The sequence below is a fragment of the Dromiciops gliroides genome, chromosome 1 (assembly GCF_019393635.1).
Source record: "Dromiciops gliroides isolate mDroGli1 chromosome 1, mDroGli1.pri, whole genome shotgun sequence".
Taxonomy (NCBI): Eukaryota; Metazoa; Chordata; class Mammalia; order Microbiotheria; family Microbiotheriidae; genus Dromiciops; species Dromiciops gliroides.
The window spans coordinates 428,227,431-428,251,847 of record NC_057861.1 but is presented as its reverse complement, the minus strand read 5'-3'; the positions used below and the strand labels follow the sequence as shown (position 1 = coordinate 428,251,847).

General features: G+C 40.2%; 1 protein-coding gene across 1 annotated transcript in view; it reads left to right on the top strand.

Annotated features, from left to right (window-relative positions):
• The first annotated feature begins 206 nt into the window (after positions 1–206).
• Positions 207–24,417, top strand: part of CMYA5 (cardiomyopathy associated 5) — a 127,833-nt gene continuing 103,622 nt past the window's right edge. The window contains exon 1 of the mRNA XM_044004239.1: positions 207–445. Coding sequence (XP_043860174.1) covers positions 300–445 — 146 coding nt within the window. The 5' untranslated portion in view covers positions 207–299. The remainder of the gene's footprint in view (positions 446–24,417) is intronic.

Here is a 24,417-nt window from a genome sequence, read left to right as displayed (position 1 = left end):
CTAAAATGGATCTGAAGAGCGAAGGGAGGGCTGGCTGGGAGAGTTGGCAGTGGCAGCAAACGCGGGGAGAGGGAGGAGAAGCTGGAACTGCAGCGACATCAGAAACTTGGGACTGTAACTTTGACGACTTCTATTTAAAGCCCCCCATCCCACCCGCCAAGTCTCGGGAACCTGAGCCCGGGCGCAGGACGACTTGACAGATAGAAGAGCCCCAGCAGCAGGTCAGGAGGGCAGTTAGAGGGGGAACACCAAGCGAGCAGGGAAGGGAGCCTCTTAGCCCCCAGCTAGAGGCCTGAGAGATGGAGAGCGCCCAATATGACCCAGCTTCAACCTCCGAGAGCTACCTCGGCTCCGAGGAGGAGACAGAGCTGGAAACGGAGGAGGAGGAGTCCGAAGGAGAGGAAGAAACCACCGCGGAAACTGAGGAGGAGCTGGACAGCAGCAGGTAGTCTCTCCCCTCCCTTTCCTCTCACTTCTCGGCCCGTTCTTCCTTCCCTCCCCTCTTCTTTTCTTCCCCTTCCCCCTCCTCCCTTTCTTTCCCTCCTTTCCTTCCTTCTCTTCCTTCCTTTCTCTTTGTCCTCTTCCTCTCCCTCCCCTTCTCTCCTCTCCCCTCCTTCATCGTGGGGGGCAGGAGGAGGGGGAGGGACGGTTCTTGCTAAGAAATTCACCCATTTCTTATGGCAAATGAGAAGGCAGGCATCAGAGGAGAGGACTGGAAAGGGCTAGAGATACTTGGAAAAAGAACTGGCTTCCAGTTCGCTTTTCTCCACAAACACTTGGCTGGAGTCTCCACCTGGGACCCGCTTCCTATTTAAAGAGTTAGTAGCAGGTGCTGTTCCCTCCAGTGATGGACAGCTCGGGTTGCAGCTGAAAAGGCCGGGCCCTCCCCCCTCCCCATCCCCTCTTTTTTCCTGGACTCTGGCTGGTGACTCGATGATGTTGTTGATCTTGTTTATTCGGAGTATCTACTTGAGTGAAGGCTGGATGCATGTCTCCTGCAATGTGCTGGAGCAATCAAAAACTTAATGTGGCACAAGACTTTGGAACAACCTTGAACTTTCTCCCTCCCCCCCCCCTTCGGAGGGCTGAGAGGCAAGCGAAGTTTGCTTCTAATTCCATTTGACAAGATTTTAGTGACCGGGTTACAAGGGGCACTAGCACTGTAGTGCTAGCATTTGTGTTATGTTAGTGCAAAGCCTTCGGTTTCTCTGGAAGAAGTTGGATTTGCTTTAGTTAAAGAAGATTGTCCAGAGTTCCATTAAGCATAAATCATAAGATTCACATTGAAAGAGACCTTAGAGGCCATAGAGCCCAATGCCTTATTTTATGAGGAACTGAGGCACCAAGAAAGTAAGTGACTTAGCAAGGGTCACATTGGAAGTGTTGAAGGTTGGATTTGAGTGGTCTTCCCAACCCTACCTGTTTCATTCATGGTCCCAAACACCAAAGCCTACCACAGTGTAAATGTGACAACGTGCAACCACTTTCCCCCTGCAAACCTCACTTCCTTTTTTTCTTTCGGGAAAGAACACAGTAGCTCACATTTGTCTAACTGCTTTATTTATAAATTGCCTCCTATCAACAACTCCCTGAGGTAGTACAAGCAAAGCAGAGCCATCCCTTTTTGACAGATGAAGAAGACTCAGTAGCAAAGCTGGCAGTCTAGTCCAGTGGTCTTCTGACTCCAAGCTCCATTACTGCTTCCACCACACCTCTAGACCTACATGATGAGGGCAAAGCTAGTGTTATTTGCATTTTTCCCTGTTGGGTTGGGTTTTTTTTTTTTTAATTTCACTTTTTTTTTTTTTGGTGAGGCAAGTGGGCTCAAGTGACCTGCCGAGGGTCACACAGCTAGTAAGTGTCAAGTGTCTGAGGCCAGATTTAATCTCACCTTCTTATTTTAATTTACCTTGTATGGGGGGCAGCTAGGTGGCACAGTGGATAGAGCACCGACCCTGGATTCAGGAAGACCTGAGTTCAAATCCAGCCTCAGACACATGACACTTACTAGCTGTGTGACCCTGGGCAAGTCACTTAACCCAATTGCCTCAACAAAATAAAAAAAAATTAAATAAAATAAAATTTACCTTGTATGCCTATAAAGAAAAGTGTCTTTTTAAATGTACCAGAGCTTCAGCACTGTTTTTAGTGTTAAGGGAAGGAAACCCAAACAAGAGCACCATTATTTCACCCAGGTAGGCTCTGAGAAATCAACCAAGTTTTCATTTGCTGTTACTTCTGCTGCACAGATAAGTAGTAAGTGATTGAGGTGGCCTGGAGGACTGACAATTGGGGGATTCAGGAAAGATTTCTTGAAGGAGGTCACACTTGAGCTGAGTTTTGAAGCGAGTTATTGTTTCCAAGAGACCAAGGAAAGAGTACATTTTTAGACACTTGACACTTACTAGCTGTGTGACCCTGGGCAAGTCACTTAACCTTCATTGCCCTTCAAAAAGCCAAACCAAAACAAAAATGGGGTCAGCTAGGTGGCACAGTGTATAGAGCACCGGCCCTGGAGTCAGGAGGACCTGAGTTCAAATCTGGCCTCAGACACTGGAAACTGAGTCAGGCTTAATCAGATGCATGGGATTGAGACGTCCATGGCATCAGGCATATTGTAGGGGAATAGAAGCCAGGTGTAGAATGAGATGGGTGGGATGAAAACTTTCAGCCATCTGTACAGTACCTGGACATCATAAGTGTCTCCCCTTCTGTGAGAGTTCAATGCCTACTCTTGTACGTATTCCTCTCATGGGTAAAGGCAATTAATGTCTTAAATGGTAAATTCCCATAATCCAAGTTTCATATGGATTTTAAAATTTGAGGATAATAATGATAGCAAAAAATGTGAATTTGCTTTGAGTAAGAATATGTTACAATGTACAATGATTTCAAATAATATTTTTTTTGCAAAAATAGTATTTCTAGAATTAATTTACACTTGTCATAGTAATAAATTTACCAAGGAAATACTTTATATAATTTGATGAAATAATCAGTTGGAAAAACAAACACAATCTTAAAAGAACGAAAATCTCTATGAAAACAAACTCATATTATTAATTTCAAAACGTAGATACAATGGCATAAAAAGGAAACCTTTATGTAACATTTGAACTGACATTATTTCTCTGAGTGAATTTAGAGCATTTTTTATTTCGATATCTAAAATCTCCACATCTCATATTAATATCTTGCTGTCTACTTCTGCATTTTGGCAAAATATGTGCCAGTTTATGGCAATAGAAGCAGATTCTTGAAATTTGATGATGATAAAGTTTCTCTTGTTTTTCTTCAACCCCTTTATTTTCTCTTTCATAATAACAATGCTTTATAAAGTTATTAGTTAAAGGCAAAAGCAGGTAAAGATGAATCAAAATAGAAAGTCCACAAAAATGAAGCATTTTCTTACCCAATGTGAAGATCAGAAGGCTGAGGGGTTCAGCAATCCCTTTGTGGTTGCCAAACTGTGATGTTTAAAATCTAAATTGTGGTCACCTTCAATTAGAAGCTTTAGCACCAGTCCTTGGGCATTAAACATTTATTAAAGCATACAGATATTCCCATGGAGTTCAGAAAGTTAAGAAAAAAGCCTATTTAGCTTAGAGTTCCAGCCTGGTCTGGTTCTTCCTCAAGTCCTCTGCCACAAGCCTGCTTCAATCACGAACTCTCTCCAGCAAACTGATTGTGGAAGCTTTTTATAGGTCTGGAACAGAGGTGGTCCTTACACACTGCTTCAAGCTGATTGGTTGGCATCATCCAAATCCATTGGTTCTGAAGGTGTTCTCAAGGTGTGATTACAATCCAGTTAACTAGAAGTAGGCTAATCAGCAGTTAATCACTCTCACTTGAGTCAATCAGTCTAGATTAATCTCCAGGTGTGTCTTTGAGTATCTGCTAAATCTCATTATTTCATCACACTAGCTGTGTGACCCTGAGCAAGTCACTTAACCCTCATTGCCCCACCAAAAAAAAAAAGTACATTCAGGTAAGCCAGTTTGTCTGGAGGCTAGTATTTATAAGGGAAAGTAATGTGTAATCAGCCTGGAAAAATAGGCTGGAACCAGATTGTGAAGGAGTTTGGACACCAAACAGAGCAGTTTGTATTTTATCTTTAAAGCAATAGAAAGCCAGTGAAGGTTCTTGAGCAGAAGAGTGACACAGTCAGACCTACACTTTAGGAATATCAATTTGTAAGCTTCTTGATTCTTAGCATGCTGGAACTCTGTGATTACAAAGTGTTTTGTGTGCATTATCACAATCGATCTCCATGGAAGTCTTCCCAGAGGATGTGGGCTTTGAGAGGGGCCTGGAAACATAGGTAGCCTTTGGATGGTTTACAGGGGAAAGCATTGTGGGCAGGGAGGACAAAGTCACTGAGATTCAAATAAGATTATAAAGGAGTCACAGCACCTGTCCTATGCAAAATTATAAAATCAAGGATTGTCTTTCATTGCTTCCAGCCTTCTAGTATATATTCCCCTTTGGCAGTACTCACCTCCATTTCCCCTTGGGTGCTATGTCACTTTGTTCTCTTTCTGGAAAAATCTGCTTTGAAGAAAAGGTCTGAAACTATTCCATGCTGAAATGTGAATTCAAGCATTTATTAAGTTCCTACTATGTTGCTAGGCACTCTGCCAGGCTAGAGATACAAAGACAAAAAATGGCTGATAACTTTTCCTTTCTCTTTTTCCATTGCCCCATAGAACCTGTGTGATCTTGGATAAGTCACTTAACCAAGGAGCAGTGAAAAGAGCCTCTAGATTTTGAGTCAGAGGACCAAGAATGGAATCCCAATTCTGCCACTTACTACCTGTAGGCTCTTTGTCATGTCACTTAATCTCAAAGGACCTCAGTTTCCTCATTTCTAAAATAATGAGGGTTGGACCTCTTGACTTCTAAGGTTGTCAAGTCTGAATCAAAGACACTATGATTCCTGGGCCTCAGTTTCCTCATCTATATAATTTTGGGTTAGATTAGATGAGATGGAGACTTGGGAACAACCAGGGAAAGTATAATAATATTTTTCCCCCATTTAAAAAAATTTCTCCCAAATTATATGTAAAAACAATTTTAGCATTCTTTTTTTTTTTGGTGAGGCAATTGGGGTTAAGTGACTTGCCCAGGGTCACACAGCTAGTAAGTGTCAAATGTCTGAGGTCGGATTTGAACCCAGGACCTCCTGAATCCAGGGCCAGTGCTCTATCCACTGTGCCACCTAGCTGCCCTTTAGTATTCATTTAAAAAAAAAATTTAACAGGGGATAGAGCACCGGCCCTGGATTCAGGAGGTCCTGGGTTCAAATCCGACCTCAGACATTTGACACTTACTAGCTGTGTGACCCTGGGCAAGTCACTTAACCCCAATTGCCTCACTTAAAAAAAAAATTGAGTTCCAAATTTTCTCCCTCCCTCACCTCCCTCCTCCCTGAGACAATAAGCAATTTGATACAGGTTATACATGTACAATCATGCAAAACATTTCCATATTAGTCATGTTGTGAAAAAAGATACAAACCCAAAGGGGGAAAAACATGAAGAAAATAAGGTGAAAAATAGTATACTTCAATCTGCATTCAAACTCCATTAGTTCTTTTCTCTGGAGGTGGATAGCATTTTTTTTTTGGTGGGGTAACAGGGGTTAAGTGACATGCCCAGGGTCACACAGCTAGTAAGTGTCAAGTGTCTGAGGCTGGATTTGAACTCAGGTCTTTCTGAATCCAGGGCCAGTGCTTTATCCCCTGCATCACCTTGCTGCCCCCTGGTGGATAGCATTCTTCATCATGAATCCTTTGGAATTGTCTTGGATCATTGTATTGCTGAAAGTAGCTAAGTCACTGATAGTTCATCATCATATGATATTGCTGTTATTGTGTATAATGTTCTCTTGGTTTTGCTCATTTCACTTTCCATCAGGTCACATAAGTATTTCTAAGTTTTTCTGAAATCTGTCTGCTCATCATTTCTTGGAGCAAAATAGTGTCCCATTACAATCCTATACAATAGTTTTTTTCAGCCATTCCCCAATTGATGGGCATCCCTTCAATTTCCAATTCTTTGTAGTTACAAAAAAAGCTGCTATAAATATTTTTTCACAAATAGGTCCTCCCCTCCCCACTTAAAAAAGAAAAACCAACACAATAAAACCTCTTTGGGATACAGACCTAGTAGTGATATTGCCGGATCAGAGAGTATGCACAGTTTGATTGCCCTTTGGAGATAATTCCAAATTGCTCTCCAGAATGGTTGAATCAGTTCATACAGTACATTAGTGTTCCAATCCCCTCCAACATTTATCATTTTCCTTTTTTGCCATATTACCCAATCTGATAGGCATGAGGAAGTACTTCAGAGTTGTTTTGATTTGCATTTCTCTAATCAATAAAGAATCAGGTAACCTCTTAACCAGAGTAACTTAAACCACTTAACTAGCATAAATTCAGAGAAAATAGTGATCTGCATTGGTAGAGGGAGTTTTCCACAAGGAGTTCCCTATAGCAATGAAATCACAGATCCAATCCCTATCCCAATTTATATATCGATCAATATCAATCATGGCCCATCCATGCCTGCTGATCCTAGGCAACTTTTGTCCAAGTCTTCCAATGGGTTGACCAAAGGGAGTTCATTCACCCAGTGTTCTGGAAGATTTGCTTATGTATTGGAAGACTAGCAGTAGGCTATCTGACCATAGGCTGTCCATATGACCAGTCCCCATTCTTCAATGACCACACAGTATTTTTTTTTTTTTTTTTTTGCGGGGCAATGGGGGTCAAGTGACTTGCCCAGGGTCACACAGCTAGTAAGTGTCAAGTGTCTGAGGCCGGACTTGAACCCAGGTACTCCTGAATCCAGGGCCGGCGCTTCAACCACTGTGCCATCTAGCTGCCCCTGACCACGCAGTCTTTTTACGACACCCTTCCCCAAGTTCCTCATAGTCTCTTATTTGCTATGTGTGACCATCTGCTTACTCCCACCCAACATGCACCTCTCACCACCTTCTGTGGACCACTCATTTACAACTCATTTACAGAGCATGCTACAATTGGTAGAAGATTTTTTTTCCATCACAATCTTAACTAGATAACATAAGAATGAATAATGTCTCCATTTTAAAGTCTTCTTCAATAATGATGATGACATTAATTATAGCAATAAGGACCAGATTTGCTGTTTTATTTATATAGGGAAATCCATTTTACCAATGGAATTCAATCCTTACTCTACAATTTATACTTAGAGAATTGCCTAGAGTAGTGAAAGAAATGACTTGCTCAGGGTCATACTGCCTGTCTGTGCCAAAGGCAAGACTTGAACTCTGGTCTTCTTGGCTCTAAGGTGACTTTCTATGCCTCATTGCCTCATGAAATAAGTGTGGCCGAGTTCCAGCTGGCCCAGGAGAGAAAGAAGTTGCCAAAGAAGGTCCTGACTATCTCTGACTCTCACTTCCAATTTTAGCCCCCAGGGTACAAGGTAGCAGATAGCTGTGGGGAGGAGGAGGTGTCACTGGCTACCCCTCTCACCCTTTCCTTGCCTTCAGCTATAGCACGGACTGCATTAGCCAGATGTGTGGGCCAAGCAGGGTCTTCAAAGCTGGTCAGGTCTTGGTGTTGCTGCTGCTAATGGGGGATAGGGCTTAGGGGGAGGAGAGAAGTCCCTTTTACAGGGCAGAAGCTCAGCATTTCACCCAACCTCACCTCCTTCTGGGTTTCTGAGCAGGAAAGCCTCAGGATAAGGTAATTAATTAAGAAGATTCCTTGGGCAGTGGTTTCAGGGATACATGAACTTGGGATCTCTGAAATACTCCTTTAGCTCTCCAGGCATGATGTCTCGAGGGCCTTGACTAGGGTGGTAGTAATGGAAATCAATATGAAAATATTTTTAATGGAGGGGAGCAAGGAAAAGGCCAAGATTAATGGGTATACTAACCTGAGGGCATGACTGAGGGGGTCACCACAATTGTAGCGGGTGGGGAGGGCAATCATTATAGGTTGAAGGGGAGGGTGGGAAGAGTGTCTGGAAGGTTGATGTTTGTCCTTCATTCCCAAATAGGACCATGACATTGGGGTACTGTCATGACTTGAACTAAATTGGATTTGAAGTAAGGGAGGGCTGTGTAAAGTCTCACTCTCTCCTGCAGAACCATCTGGGTCCAGTGGCAAGAGATGGGCCTGGATGTTTAAGGCAACTGAGGTTGAGTGACTTGCCCAGGATCACACAGCTAGTAAATACCTGAGGTGAGATTTGAACTCAGGTCCTCCCAACTTCAGGGCCAGTGCTCTACCCACTGCACCACCTAGCTGCCTGTTTGGGAGGTAGAGATAGGGGAGGAGGCCTGTGGTCCCAATTCTTAATCTTAATCACATTTAAAGTGGATTGAGAAGATAGTAGAGACTACATTTTTCCAAATTGACCAGCCCATGTGTTCCAGTGTTCCTGAGAAAGATTACGCCTTTCACAAAAGACTTATACAAAAGTCTTTTGTTAAAATTTCACCTGGGGTGTGTGTGTGTGAGCGCACTCATGTTTAACAAGATATGTTAAGTATACTTGGCCTATAGAAACCACACACTGTGTCCATGTCAGAAAAGACCTTTGGAGACCTTCACATCTGGTCAGATTATGGTGTTGCTGCTTCTGTTGATGATGAGGCCAAGTCCAGAGCTTCTTCACCTTTTTGGGGGTCTTGGATCACTTTGGCAGACCAGGGAAGCCTATGGACCCCCTGTTAGAGTAATGTTCTTGAATACATTAAATTGGGCAGCTAGGTGGCGCAGTGGATAAAGCACCAGTTCTGGATTCAGGAGGACCTGAGTTCAAATCTGGTCTCAGACACTTGACACTTGCTAGCTGTGTGACCCTGGGCAAGTCACTTAACCCTCATTGCCCTGTCCCCCTGCAAAAAAAGACCTGAGTTGAATACATTAAATAAAATATATAGAATTACAAAGGAAATGAATTATAGTGAAATACCATTATCAAAATAGGGTGTTTTTTAAAAACTGGCAAAAAGTTTCTCCAATTTTATTAAGCTAATCCTTGACTAGTACTTGAAGCATTTTTGGCCTAGTAGGATTACCAGGCCTTGTAGGCAGGTAAGTGGTATAAAGGATAGAGCACCAGGCCAGGAGTCGGGAAGACCTGAGTTCAGATCCAACCTCAGACACTTATTAGCTGTGTGACTCTGGGCAAGTCATTTAACCTCAATTTCCTCATCTGTAAAATGAGGCTAATAACAGTACCCATCTTCCCGAGTTGTTGTGAGGATCAAATGAGATAATAATTGTAAAGTGTTAAGCTGTGTCTGACACAATAGGTGCTGTATAAATGTTAGCTATTACTATTACATATTTATTTTCATCTATCCATATACTTATTTACTTATTTGTTTGTTTATTTGTTTATTTTTTGTGGGGCAATGAGGGTTAAGTGACTTGCCCAGGGTCACACAGCTAGTAAGTGTCAAGTGTCTGAGGCCGGATTTGAACTTAGGTCCTCCTGAATCCAGGGCCAGTGCTTTATCTACTGTACCACCTAGCTGCCTATTATTATTATTATTATTATTATTATTATTATTCTCTATTGACTTTGCTTTTGAGAATCTGTCACCATCATACCATGATTAGGCATCTGCAAGGACCCTAGTGGTTTAAAAATATGACTAACACTCATGCACAACTTTTTCAGAAATATCTCTTTTAAGTCAGTCAATAAGCATTTAATAAACACCTACTCTGTGTCAGACCAATGTCTAAGACCAATGTACTAAGCACTGGGGGTAGGAAAGAAAAGCAAAAGACAGTCCCCATTCTCAAGGAACTTATAGTCAAATGGAGGAGACAAATGGATATATTTTGGTTTTGTTGGCATCATTTCCAAAATTAGTCCGACCTGTCCTCTACACATACACACACACAGCATGAGAACTACCCTTTGTAACAAAGAAGAAAAAAGGAAGAAAGCAATTTAGTAACATCAACCAAATCTGACACTAGGTGCATTATTCTATACCCATCATCTCCCACTTCTGAAAAGAAGGCAGGATAGGGTCAGTGCTCTCTCTACTGTGCCACCCAGCTGCCTTGCCTTTGTTCTTTCCATTTATATTGTTGTGTGTGTGTGTGTGTGTATGTATATGTGTATGTATATGTATATGTACATACATATACACAAAACTTTATCTATACGTATGTATAGATAGTTGTATACACACACACATATATATGTCCTTGATCATATTATTTTCTTTCACTTTTCATTGGTTCTTATAAGTCTTCTCATGCTTCTCTGCACACATCACAGTCATCTTTTCTTACAGAGTTACACTCAGGTATCAGAATTTGTTGCCTGTTTCCACTGTTTCCAGTTAGTTCCTTGATACTACTAAAAGGGTTGCTATGGGGCAGCTAGGTGGCACAGTGGATAAAGCACCGGCCCTGAATTCAGGAGGACCTGAGTTCAAATTTGACCTCAAACACATGACATTTACTAGCTCTGTGACCCTGGGTAAGTCACTTAACCCTCACTGCCCTGCAAGAAAAAAAAAGTCTATTTAAAAAAAGAGTTGCTGGAAATCCTTTGGTGCACATGGGACTTTTCTTTCTCTCTTTGACCATTTGGGGGGATATAGAGGCCCTTTCTTAACCCAAGCTCACTGGTGCCTTTTTTCCTCCTCCTCCTCCTTCTTCTTCTTCTTCTTCTAGTGAGGCAATTGGGGTTAAGCCCAGGGTCACACAGCTAGTAAGTGTTAAGTGTCTGAGGCCGGATTTGAACTCAGGTACTCCTGACTCCAGGGCCGGTGTTCTATCCACTGCACCACCCAGCTGCCCCCTCACCGTTCTTTTTAAAACCCTGCTCCAGAGATCTTTCATCCTTTCAGCCTCTCTTTTCTAAATAACACAATGGGTTGTAAAGGATGGATCACGCACCCCGTAAGGTGGACTCTGTGACTTGTGGTCTCCCACCTGTGTTAGTCAGGGTGACCTAAATTTGGTTCTTGAAACTCTAATAAAGAAAATCTTTGAACTTCCATCACTTAGATAGACCTTGCTTCTGTCACTAAGTGATTAATAATGCCTTTCATGGTTTCCTACCACTAGGGACTTTCCCAATGAGACATAATGTCTTCTTTGCCTGATTTTCTCTAGCAATTTGCTTGTATCTTTTCCTGCCTTTTCACATTCTGTTGTGCATTATAGTCATTTATTTCTGTGTCTTATCTCCCCAACTGGGCTGTGGACTCCATGAGATCAGGGACTATCCAGAGATCTCATTCCTCTTCACATTCTCCATGGAGACTAGCACCAAGTGAATTCTCAACACTTATTTGTTGAAGAAATTACTATTGCAAATCTATTATATCTATCAGACTCACACATATCACCTTATTTTATCCTCATAACAACTTTTGAGTTCGGATTTCATTGGTATAGGGAACTCCCGGTGAGGAAATTCCCTCTATCAACCTGCTGTGTAATGAATAGTTACCACTTGCTGTGGAGAGCACTGGGAAGGAAGTGACTTGTCCAGGGTCACATAGGCAATATGTGTCAGAAGTGAGATTTAAGCACAGGTCTTCCTAACTCAGAGGCCAGCCTGTAACATGTCTAGGTATTTAGATGGTGCACTAGATAGAGCCCTCACCCTGGAATTAGGAAGACCTGAGTTCAAACCTGGTTTCAAATACTTACTAGTTGTGTGACCTTGGGCAAGTCATTGTCTGTCTCAGTATCCTCAGCTATAAAATGAGGACACTAATAAGACCACAGACCTTAAAGCACACAAGAAGAAATGAAAGTTTCAAGGGGTTAAATTATTTGACTCAGATTTTCTGGGCTAGAATTAATAGCTTCTTTCCCTTAATCCTAGTGCCTTTTCCACTATACGATGGAAATTAATTGCACTGAAAAAACAAAACCCAAATTGGCTATTTTAACATAAATAACAAACAAGCTATAAGTTGTAAATCATCTAGGAGAATAAGAAGTATTGATTGCAATAATCCTTTGGGGTCTAGGTGACAGCACAAATTATTCTTTGACCTTTTTAGTTGACATAAAGGAGAAATAACACACACATATACATACACATGTACATACATATGTGTATACAACGCATGACACATGATATAACATATATTGGATTTATTATTTCTCAGAAATGTACTATGTAACAGTTCCTTTTAAAATAGATTGTTTTAAAAAAACAAACAAAATAGATTGTTCAAGACTTACCTCCTTTCCAAAGAAAGGTGGTGGACTACAGATAACCAAAAAGTGTTGATTTGATGTCCTTGCATATTAGCTTTATTTAATTGTTTTTGTTGTTTGTTGTTACAAAGGGATTAGGTGGGAAGGAGGGTTATCCAGAAGAGATTGTAGTGTGAAAATCAAGCAACAAAAAGAATAAAATATTTTAAAATGCATACATTGTTTAACCTGATTTTTGCCTTGATATAGCTTAAATTATCTACTTGTGTGTGATAAGTATCTTACAGCCTCTTCTTTATTATTTTCTGCATGCACAGATGACTATCAAGAAATAAATGCTTATTCTTTTAGCTTCTTTTTTTTTTCATTTTGTAATAGATTATATTTTCTCCAATTACATGTTTTGTTTTGTTTGCAGGTCAATGAGGGTTAAGTGACTTGCCCAGGGTCACACAACTAGTAAGTGTCAAGTGTCTGAGGCCGGATTTGAACTCAGGTCCTCCTGAATCCATGGCTGGTGCTTTACCCACTGCTCCACCTAGCTGCCCCCAATTACATGTTAAAACAATTTTTTTTTTGTTATATTTGCCAATCTGATAGGTGTGAGATGGTACCTCAGAGTTATTTTAATTTGCATTTCTCTATTCAGTAGTGATTTAGAGCATTTTCTCATATGACTACAGATTTCCAGCTTCTTTTAAAACTTTGCAATATTTTTGAGTGTCAGGATGTCATGGAAAGAGTATGAGATTTAGAGTCAAGGAGCCTAAATTAAAATTTTGACTTTGTTATTTATTGGCTCTGTGACCTTGAGTTAAGTCATTTAACCTCTCTCTAGTCCTCAATTTCCTTACCTGTCCAATAGTCTCTTGGGGGAACCTTCCAGCAACCAATCTATGATACTATATTCTATTGGAGCCAATTCTAATTTCCCTTGTTCATATGGATGAAATTCTTTCCATAACAGGGCCTAGATCATAGTCACCTCTTTCAACTATGACCTTCTCATGGTCCATTTAAAATAAAATAGTTACTATTGGTTCATCATGTTATTTTTTTATGAGATGTGACTTAAACATTTGACCAAATCATTATAGGAAACAAGACTTTTGGAAGTTGAAGGAAATGTGTTAATATTTTATTTTATCAGCATGAAACACCCTCCATTTTCATGTATCTATTTATATAGTGCCCGTCTACTGCAGGCCTTATTTAGTATTTTGAGAAAATGAGTCACTGTTTGGAGGTCATTGGACAAAGTTGGTATTGGAAAGGGTAGCTATTCAGGATGTCAGTCAAGGGGAGGAGAGAAGGAAGGAAAGGAAAGAAGTTAGAACCCCAAATTAAAGAATTTAGGTATTGACTGCCAAGGATTTCTGGTGGCCTGGGGATGGCTTCGTTTCAGCATGGGAAAAACAAATAGTTTATTCTTCTGTTAGGGTGTGCAATATGAATGGGTTATTGATAAACTGTGAAGGACCATAAAACCTGATTTCCGTGTACTGGATCTGGACATTGGACCCTAGACCTGGATTCTAGACTCAGAACTGCCTCCCTATCTTACCCATCGTAGGGCTGGAAGGAACCGCCGAAATCAATTTGTCCAACCCTTCATTTTACAGATGAGGTCCAGAGAGGGGAAATAACTTGCTTAAAGTCACATAGTTAATTCAATCACAGAACAGAGAGAAATGGGGAGCTTTTAGTTGCCAGCCTACTGTTCTTTCTACTACACCACATAACCAAATTCAGTGAGAATAGGCTGTGGTGGGGTCACAAAGGTAAGCCTAAGGTCTCCCAGATAATACATGACAAAGTCAGCATTTGAATCCAGGTTCACTGACTCCAATTTTAGTCCTCTTTCCATTTTTGGACAACTTGTTATCTGTTACTCCACCAGCAGTGATGGACTTTGGAGTTATCACTTGTGAATAAAAATACTTCCAGTTCCTGATGCTTAATTCATTTTAATTCCATCAAGCAAACATGAATTGAGCATCACTATTGTAAGGTACCATGTTGTTTAGTCATCTTAGTCATGTCAGACTCTTTATGACCCTATTTGGGGTTTTCTTGGCAGAGATACTAGAATGGTTTGCCATTTCCTTCTCCAGCTCATTTGACAGATGAGGAAACTGAGGCAAACAGGATTCAGGGACTTGCCCAGAGTCACACGGCTAGGAACTGTCTGAGGCCAGATTTGAACTCAGGAAGATGAGTTTTCCTGACTGCCCCTATTCATTTGCCGTTTGCTAAATGTGCCTTGGCATTTGATGATTTTCTTAGGAGCTTTGGATATACTTTGAATTTCAAAGGGGACTGTGATAAGTCTGGAGGGATTCCTCAATTAAGATCTCTGGGTTCAACATTCCCACTTTCTGTGACTTGTCAGAGGGAAAACATTCCAGTCATTCAAGAGGCCTCTATCACTCACACACCAGCCAAATCACAGGCAGCAATGCCTGGTCTTAGAAGTCACAGAGAGGTCAGAAAGGATCAGAATCAGCTTTGTTTAAAGACTCTGAGAAGGCCATGAATTAAGGCTACCAAAGTAGTTTCAGTTCTGTATCTTAATCAGATAAAGTGGGATGATTAATTCATTCTATTTTTCACACTACCAAACTCTAAATGCTAAAAGCCTTCAGAATGTGCAGCACTTGGCCTCCACAAGTTTAACACTGAATAAGCATGGAAACGTTCGTGTGTTTAATCAGTGTGTAGAAGGCTATGTGCAGATTTGCCTCATTTTAAGAGGACCTAACATAGAAAAACAGACTTACAAAAGAGATAAATAATTTTCACTACAAAATCATTTTATGAGGGAAATTCACAACATTCCTTAATCAGCTTACCTAAAATATTCTAAAAACTATTTGATCAAATCCGGCCTCAGACACTTGACACTTACTAGTTGTGTGACCCTGGGCAAGTCACTTAACCCTCATTGACCCGCAAAAAACCTAAGCAAACAAAAAAAACTGGATTTGATTTATTAAATTTAAAAAAAATTATTTAAATGCATTGAGCAGTACAAACAGCAGATTTGCCTCATTTTAAGATACTTAGTAGCCGACCCTGGGCAAGCCACTTAACCCTGTTTGCTTCAGTTTCCTCATCCGTAAAATGAACTAGAGAAGAAAATGACAAACCACTCCAGTATCTTTGCCAAGAAAACCCCAAATTGGGACATGAAGAGTCAGATGAGATTGAAACAATTGAACAAGAGAACCCAACATATGTGAACTCAGACTTACAAAACAGATTTATATTTTTCATTTCAAAATAATTTCATAAGGAAAATTCACCACATATTCCTTAATCATCTCACCTAAAATATTTAAAATACTATATTTGATTTATTAAATTAAAAAATTAAAAACAAATGCATTGTGCAACAGGACCTGGGTTCAAGCCCTGCTCTGTTAGTACCTGTGTGACTTTGGGCAAATTATTGATCCTCTTTGTGACTTAACTTATTTATCTGTAAAATGAGGGGGTTAGTTCAGATCTAAAGCAATGATCATGTGTTGATTGTGTGCTGAATGGAAGACCCTGAGAGACAGAGTTTCTGGGTAAGTAATAATCAATTTATTGATCAGGCTGGTTGATAGTCAATAAATTTATGGTCGGTGGTTTCTCTTGGCAACCAAAGACAAAAGACATGGAGAGGGGCAGCTAGGTGGTACAGTAGATAAAGCACCGGCCCTGGATTCAGGAGTACCTGAGTTCAAATCCGGCCTCAGACACTTAACACTTACTAGCTGTGTGACCCTGGGCAAGTCACTTAACCCTCATTGTCCTAAAAAACAAAAGAAAAAAAAACCCAAAAGAAAAAAAAACCAAAACAAAAGACATGGAGAACCTAAAAACTTTAACCAGTCCTTGAAAGGAAATTCCCTAGACAAGTGAAAATCCACACAGATTGGTGGACATTTAATGAGGAGGTGGACTAGAAGTCCAGCTGTTCCTGCTAAGAATGTGGCTTGATCATGAAACTCAGTGTCTCCAGCACTCTGGACAGAGGAATCCATCTCCACTCAGACCATTCTGGTTGGTTTTCTCCTTCATGAGCTGGGTCACCCTAAACTCTAATGGAGGGCACAAAGACAGGAACTCTTTTTCCCAGGGTAAGAACTAGTTCAGACCAGATTCTGTTTACCCTCTAAATAAAAGTTAGGTCTCCTCCTTGGGTGGGGTGCTGACCAAGATTAAAAAGCATGTACTTTTAGGGCGAGGAAAATTTCATCAGTCATGTAATTCAGAGATTGACTTTTTATAGGGGCTGGACCTTAAATGAAGAAATAAAGCAGAAAAGCCAAATTAATAATCGGTTATTTCAAAAATAATATTTTATTTCCCCCAATTACATGTTAAACAAATTAATAATTGGTTGTTAATATAATAATAAAATAAGAATTTCTTTCTATTGCATAAAGTGAGGCATATCCATAGAGGGTTAATTCCCAGAGGTCAGATGTCATGTGTTTATCTAAATTAGCATTTCTTTCATCTACCAAAATTGTTAGTCTATATGGGCAGTGCCTTATATGTGTGAATTATATTAACGTCTTTCACTAGTTTCTTTCAAGGCTCAGATACAATGCTATCTGCCACTAGAGAAAATCCTTTCCTCATCCATGAAGTTGTTAGGCCCCTGCTCCCTCTACCAGAGGGTTCTTAGAGGGCTCTGTGAACTAGATTTTTTAAAGAATTGATGACTTTAAAAATATATATAATTGGTTTCCTTTGCAATACTATGCATTTTATTTTATGCATTCAAAAACATTATTTTGGGAAGGGGTCCATTCACCAGGCTGGCAAAGGAATCTATGGCAGGTGAACCACTTGGTGATGTTCTTGGGCAGGGTTGGTTGTATATATGATGAACTATTTTTGACTTGGACAGTAAGCGCCTTTGGAATGTGGGCCTGGTCATTCTCTACTCCTCCCTTCAGCTGCCCCAGGGCTCATGACCTTTCCTCCATTAATGACTCTCCTCTGCCACACCAAGAATGAACCATCTTTAAAAAAAGAAAAAGAAAGAAAAGGGACAACTAGAGAAGTGAATTTGCATAAGGTCCCTGCTTCTTTCTCACTACTTTCTTTATACCACCTAAATCTCCTTACTTATGACTCAGAGCCTAGGTAAATGGTCCTGAGTCATGTGATTAACCTTTCTCTGCTATTGATGAGCTTATAAGAATTAGTCATAAAATTCCCATAAAAATCTCTTTCATATAATTCAAGTCCCCACTCAGGGATTCAGTAGGAAGATTCTGACTCTTCATTACCTCATTTGAGGTTTTCTTGGCAGAAATACCGGAGTGGTTTGCCATTTCCTTCTCCAGCTCACCTTATAGATGAGAAAACCGAGGCAAACAGGGTGAAGTGACTTGCCCAGGGTCACACAGCTAATAAGTGTCTGATTTTGGATTTGAACTCACAAAAATAAGTCTTCCTGACTCTAGGCCCTGAGCTCTATCCCCTGTGCCACCTAGCTGCCTCCAAAATGTGTAAATTATATTGTTGTTGTTGTTGTTTTAAAGTCATTTTTTCAATTATGTCCAACTCTCTATGACCCTATATGGGGTTTTCTTGGCAAAGATACTGGAGGGATTTGCCATTTCCTTCTTCAGCTCATTTTACAGATGAGGAAACTGAGGAAAATGGCATTAAGTGACTTGCCCAATTTGAGCTCATGAAGATGGGTCTTCCCATTTCTTTTTTTTTTTTAGTGAGGCAATGAGGGTTAAGTGACTTGCCCAAGGTCACACAGCTAGTAAGTGTTAAGTGTCTGAGGCCGGATTTGAACTCAGGTACTCCTGACTCCAGGGCCAGTGCTCCATCCACTGCGCCACCTAGCTGCCCCTCGGTCTTCCCATTTCTAAGTCCAGTGCTTTATATCCACTACACCACCTAGCTGCCCCTCAGTCAGAGGACTTGGGTTCAAATCTTGTCTCAGATGTTTATTACCTGTGTGATCTTGGACAAATTGCTTAACCTCCATGGGTTTCAGTTTCACCATCTATTAGATGAGAGATTTGGACCTGCTGGCCTCTTGAGGGCCCTTCTGGCTCTGGAGCTATCATCCCAAATGGGGCTTAGATTACTGCTGAAAAATCTAGCCTGAATGTAACCAAGATTAGAGTTTGTGATAAAAAAAATTAAGTGTCTTGGGGTGGCTAGGTGGCCCAATAGATAGAACACCAGCCCTGGAGTCAGGAGGACCTGAGTTCAAATTTGACCTGAGACACCTATTAGCTGTGTGACCCTGGGCAATTCAGTTAACCTTGATTGCCTGAGAGAAGGAGGACGGAAGGAAGGAAAGAAGGAAGGAAGGAAGGAAGGAAGGAAGGAAGGAAGGAAGGAAGGAAGGAAGGAAGGAAGGAAGGAAGGAAGGAAGGAAGGAAGGAAGGAAGGAAGTATGAGAATAATATTACCAGGGGCCCCCTGCTGAGAGCTCATGGGTTGACCTTTCTAAGGTTGATTCATCATCTGGAAGTTATCTCATATCAACATGAGACCATCCTCAACCAGTCAGCTTGAAGAAGTATGTAAGGCTGTTCATTTTGTCATTTGGTGGTTGGAACTTCATGGTGGTGGCAGAAGAACCAGTCCAGGTTGAACTCTGATCTCTCCTCTAGGGTAGATAGGTTTTCCTATTCTTTCAGAGACACTTGCTCTCTCTTTGCTAACCTCTAATATACTTTAATAAATGCTTAATGCCTAAACTGTTGCTGAAGCTTCTAATTTATAAGAAAATCCTAGCTAGCTTTCCTCACACAGGGCACAGGTAAGGTGACCACACACATCTAGTTGGAAGGAAGGAAGAGAAAGAAAGGAAAAAAGAGAAAGAAAGAAAGAAAACCTACAATGTTTTGATCAAGAAGCTGCACTTAGCAGACCAGACAAGCTAGGATAGGAGATCAGACACCTGACAATCACAAGAAAAAGATGAATGTGTGATGTCTAACCCTTCTCCTTTGGCATGAGCTAAGCCTATGAGCTTCTATCCTGGGGTTTTATGTCTCCCCAAGTTGCAGCCGTGTAGGGATACGCTGGATTGTAACAAAAATTCCTCTTAAACAAGACAGTTTGGAGGGTATAGAAGTAGGTTTTATATCCTTTATTTTGCCTCCTTTTATCCATCCCCAGGATATTTCAAATGCCATAGTGTAGCATTGATGGGTTCTCTTGATATATTTCAAACACCAAAATGTTATTTGGCCAAATTAATTTGAGAAACTCTGGCCTAGTGCCTTTGGCAGGGTGGCTTGAATTAAAAATTAAAGATTTAAACAAAATCAATAAATTGAAAAATTAACTCTGCAACACCCCATAAAACCTTAGCTCTGTAAAAGTTATCTCATGGCCTAGCTTATATTTGAGTCTGTGATGTGTGATAATGAAAGTGCAACCCAAGTTTTAAAATAGGTCTTAGGTAGTTATGAGATATTGCCTCCTCAAATATGTCTGTTAAACCTGAATTCCTGATATGAATTTGTGAAATTCAAATGAACTTGTGAAATGCAAACAATTTTAATTGACCCAAGGCCTGTTTACAGTCAAGTCCAAACCAATCAGCAGCTAACTTTTGTTACTTCTACAAAAAGTAGAATGAAAAACATTTTAAAAGAGAAAAGAAAGAAAAAGATTAAGTCATTTGCCTTTGGCTATTTGGCAAGAGCCTATAATACCATTTTTGTTTTGTTTTGATTTGGAATAAACCTTTTAGAGAGGCTGCCCTGGAATGTCTACCTAATTGCCAAACACAGTAGTACTAAAATCATAGCTCCTTCTTCATTTCCCTATAAAATTCAAGTCTTCTGGGATGATTTATATCATTGAATTCAAATACATTCAAAGGTACCTCAGAAATCATCCTGGCCTTGTCATTCCTGGCTCCACCAGGGCCTCAAACTTGGATGTGCTTCTATAACCACAAGCTCCTTATTTTGTCATCTCTCCTACTCTCTCACACTAAATTAACTCATTTTTATCAGGACCTCTGTTTAACTGGGATCCTCCCTTTTCAGTCCTCCAAACACACACCCACTTCTGCTTGATCATTAGCTCTTTCCTGGCTTCAGTCTCTCCTCCACTGACCTCCTCTTCTTCCTAATATGTTCAGGCCACTTCAACCTGCTTCTCTCAGAAACCTTTCCTCAACCTTGCTGTTTCCTGAAGCCACTGTCCTTTCTCTCTTTACTTTCACGGATGCATTTCTGGTTTTTGTTGTTGTTTGTTGTATTTCACTGATGCATTTCTGGGGAGAATAGTTTGTACTTTGTGACTCAATTTCCTCAGTGCTTATTCACTGTTCTTTTTCCCTCCCCTCCCCTTCCCTCCCTTTTTCTCCACTCTTCTCCCCTCCCTTCCTTTCCTTCTTTTCCTATCTAGATGTCATGTAGGTGTATCTGTATGTATGCATGTATTTATGTGTATTATATATATGCATGTATATATAAACACACATACATACAAACACATACACATATATGTATCTTTCAGCAACCATTTATCAAGTGACTTCATTGTAGTGGATACCATGCCTGGTGATGGGAATACAAATTCAAAAGGAAAATAGTTGCTACCTTCAAGGACCTTGCATTATATTAGAGGATACAATATGTTCCCAGAGAAGTATATCCAGGATATTTACAAAATGCACAGTGATTTGGGGGGGAGGATCACTAATAATAGGGAGAATCAGGAAAGACTTCTTGAAATAGGTAGTGCTTCATGTACAAAAATATTTATAGCTGCTCTTTATGTGGTAGCAAGGAATTGGAAGTTGAGGGGGTGCCCATCAATTGGGGAATGGCTGGACAAGTTGTGGTATATGAATACAATGGAATACTATTGTGCTGTAAGAAATGATGAGCAGGAGGAGTTCAGAGAAACCTGGAGGGTCTTATGTGAGCTGATGATGAGTGAGATGAGCAGAACCAGAAGAACATTGTACACAGTATCATCAACATTGAGTGTTGATCTACTGTGATGGACTATATTCTTCTCACCGATGCAATGGTACAGAAGAGTTTCAGGGAACTCATGATAGAAGAGGATCTCCAAATCCAAGAAAAAAAAAGAACTGTGGAGTATAGATGCTGAATGAACCATACTATTTCTTTTGTTTTTGGTGCTGTTGTTTTGGTTTTTTTTTTTTCTATTTTGAGGTTTTCCACCATTGCTCTAATTTTTTCTCTTATAACAGGACTAATGCAGAAATAGGATTAATGTTATTATGTGTATATATATATGTGTATAGATATCTATATCTATAGCTATATGTATATAGATATATAGATACAACCTATATCAGATTACCTGCTGTCTAGGGGAGGGGGGAGGGAGGGAGAAAAATCTGAAATTGTAAAGCTTGTATAAACAAAAGTTGAGAACTATCTTTACATGTAACAGAAAAAATAAAATACCTTATATGTAAAATTAAAAAAAAAAAAGAAATAGGTAGTGCTTGAGTGGAGCCTTGAAGGGATCTAGAGCTTCCAACAGTTGAAGGCCAGGAGTGGTGAGCATTCTAGGCATGGAAGACAAGGAGAAAGGTGGGGGAGAGACTGGTGTGTATGCAGAATAGCATGTAAGAAGACACTTCACCAGGAGCAGTTTATGATGGGGCTAATGTGTAAGTAAGTAGTCTGGAAAAACAGGCTGGAGCCATATTATAAAGGGTTTTAAATGCCAAGCAGGATAGCTTTTATTTTATCCTCAGGGCAATGGGGAGTCATTGCAGGTCCTTGAGTAGGGGAGTGATGTCATCAGCCTTGAACTTTAGGTATGCCAATTTGGCAGCTATGTGGAAAATAGCTTGGAAAAGGAGAGACTAGGTGGAAGGAGACCATTTAGATGATTGCATTAGTCCAAGAGAGGGGTGATGAGGGTATGGACAAGAAAGACTGTATGATGATAGAGATAAAAGAGAAACTGAAGAAGTATATCAAGAAGACTTGGCATTGGAAAGGCTGCAGTAAAGACAGAATGAAAAGTCAGGGATAACTTCTCAGCTGTGAACTTTTGTAATTGAAATAACTACAATGTCCCCAGTGGAAAAGAGAGGGGAGGGTAGGAGAAAAGGCAGATTTTTTTGGAAGAAAGATAATGAATTTTATTTTGGACCTATTGAGTCTAAGATGCTTATGGGGGCATCCAGGTATCTTTTAATAGCCTTCAACATTTCTTCTCTTCCTACTACCCTTTTAATATTTAGATTCATGAAGACCTGAGTTCAAATTTAAATTCAGGAACTTGCTAGCTCTGTGACCCTGGACAAGCCACTTAACCTCTGTTTGCCTCAGTTTCCTCAACTATAAAATGAGGATAATAACACCTATCCCACAGGATTGTTGTGAGGATCATATGAGGTAATAATATTTGTAAAACATTTAGCATTGTGCCTGGCACATAATAGGTATTATATAGATGTATATTCCCTTCCTTAGTCTTCTCTTAACTCTTAATAAAATTCCTTGGAGTCTTTACCCAAACCGGGGGCTCTTACATAGTATGTGTCTTGCTTATACATTCTCCAAGGGTCTCATGAACCCAGGATCTTTTGATACTGGAAATAATGTCTTAGAATAAGAAACATTACTGAAGGAAATCTTAGGGATCATCTAGTATAACACCCTTATTTTGTGTCCTCTAGTTCAGCATCTTGATTTTACATGTGAAGCTTTCTTGGAAAACTCTGACCTATGATTTACACACATGACCAAGTTTCTCCTTGGAAATAGGGGCATTTATTTATTACACATGCAGGATAAAAACAAATGGATCGCTTTGGGAGAAAGGTTAGCTCAGAGACAAATGTACTTGTTTGTTCACCAGATAACTACTTTGAACATAGAACTTTAATAGGTTCATTAGGTCCCTTTACACATGAGAGTCACACTGAAAAGGTGTGACTACACATAGAAATTTTGATAACTCAATTCAGTAAAATACTAGATTTTTTTTTTCTGGTGCTGCTGGAAGAGGATAAAGGTACTGGGCCTGGAGTCAAAAAGACCTGAGTCCAATTGTCACCTCAGACACTTATAAGCTATGTGACCTTGGGTAAGTAATTTAATTTTGTTTGCCTCAGTTGCTTCAACTGCAAAATGGGGATAATAATAGTACTGAAATTTCTAGAGAGACAGAGAAGAAAAAGCTAAGAGAGACTCAGCTTCATGAGTTCAAATCTGGCTTCCAACACTTACTAGCTGTGTGAAAAGACTGAACAATGATGAAACAATGAAAATTTTGGATACATCAGGCCTGATTTTTATGACTTGGATCCCTTATGCCTGGAGGATATACAAGGACAAAGAACTAGAGGAATGTGACAATTAAAAACAAAAACAAATACCTTGAAGTACCTATTCTCACCAAATGATAATTCTTCTGTACTCCTGGTTATTTTACTCAGGGTTCTCCTTTGTTGAACTCAGGTCCTCCTGAATCCAGGGCTGGCACATTGTCTACTGTGCCACCTGGCTGCCCCTCTCAGTGTTCTATTCACTGTGCCACCTAGCTGCCTCCTACTGATAAATTTTTAACCAAGAATATGCTTGAACCCTAAGAACATTCACCTCACTTTTGGCTGGCTTCTCTTTCTTGGTTCAGTTTGTATTAGAGAATGCAAAAGCTAAGTGAATGTCATCTTGTATTTTTGGGTAAGTATTTGAATCAGCTTCAAGGTCATGTCAAAGTATGAACAGATCAGAGTCATCTGTGCAGCGACTGCCAACTTTCGATGAGAATAGCCACCCAGCAGATCTGTGGGGTGCTCCAAAGGGACAGCTTTCTCAGCATAACTTTCCTTCCCATTCTTCTTTACAGTCAGCAGTTCAGCATAAATACAGCAGTGATTGGCCAGGCTAGAAGCATTTTATTTTATCCACAGATGTTAGGTTTTTGCTTTGTTTATGTTAGAGCCAGCAAACTAATTTGTGGAGTAGGAAAGAATAATTAGAAAACCAATTATGCTTAAGTTCATTCTTCCCAGAGGTAATTGTTTGTTGAACAAATGCCTTTTGCCTTGATGATATGATAGCTTATTGGTAAATAAAAATGTGTTTGTATTTCTACAAAGTTAGGTCTGAATTTCACAAGTCTTACTTCTCACACTAAGGAGCCAAGAGTCAATATTTTTACTTCAAACCTGAAGGTCTTTTACAAACAACAAATCACAATAATGTTAGAGGGAT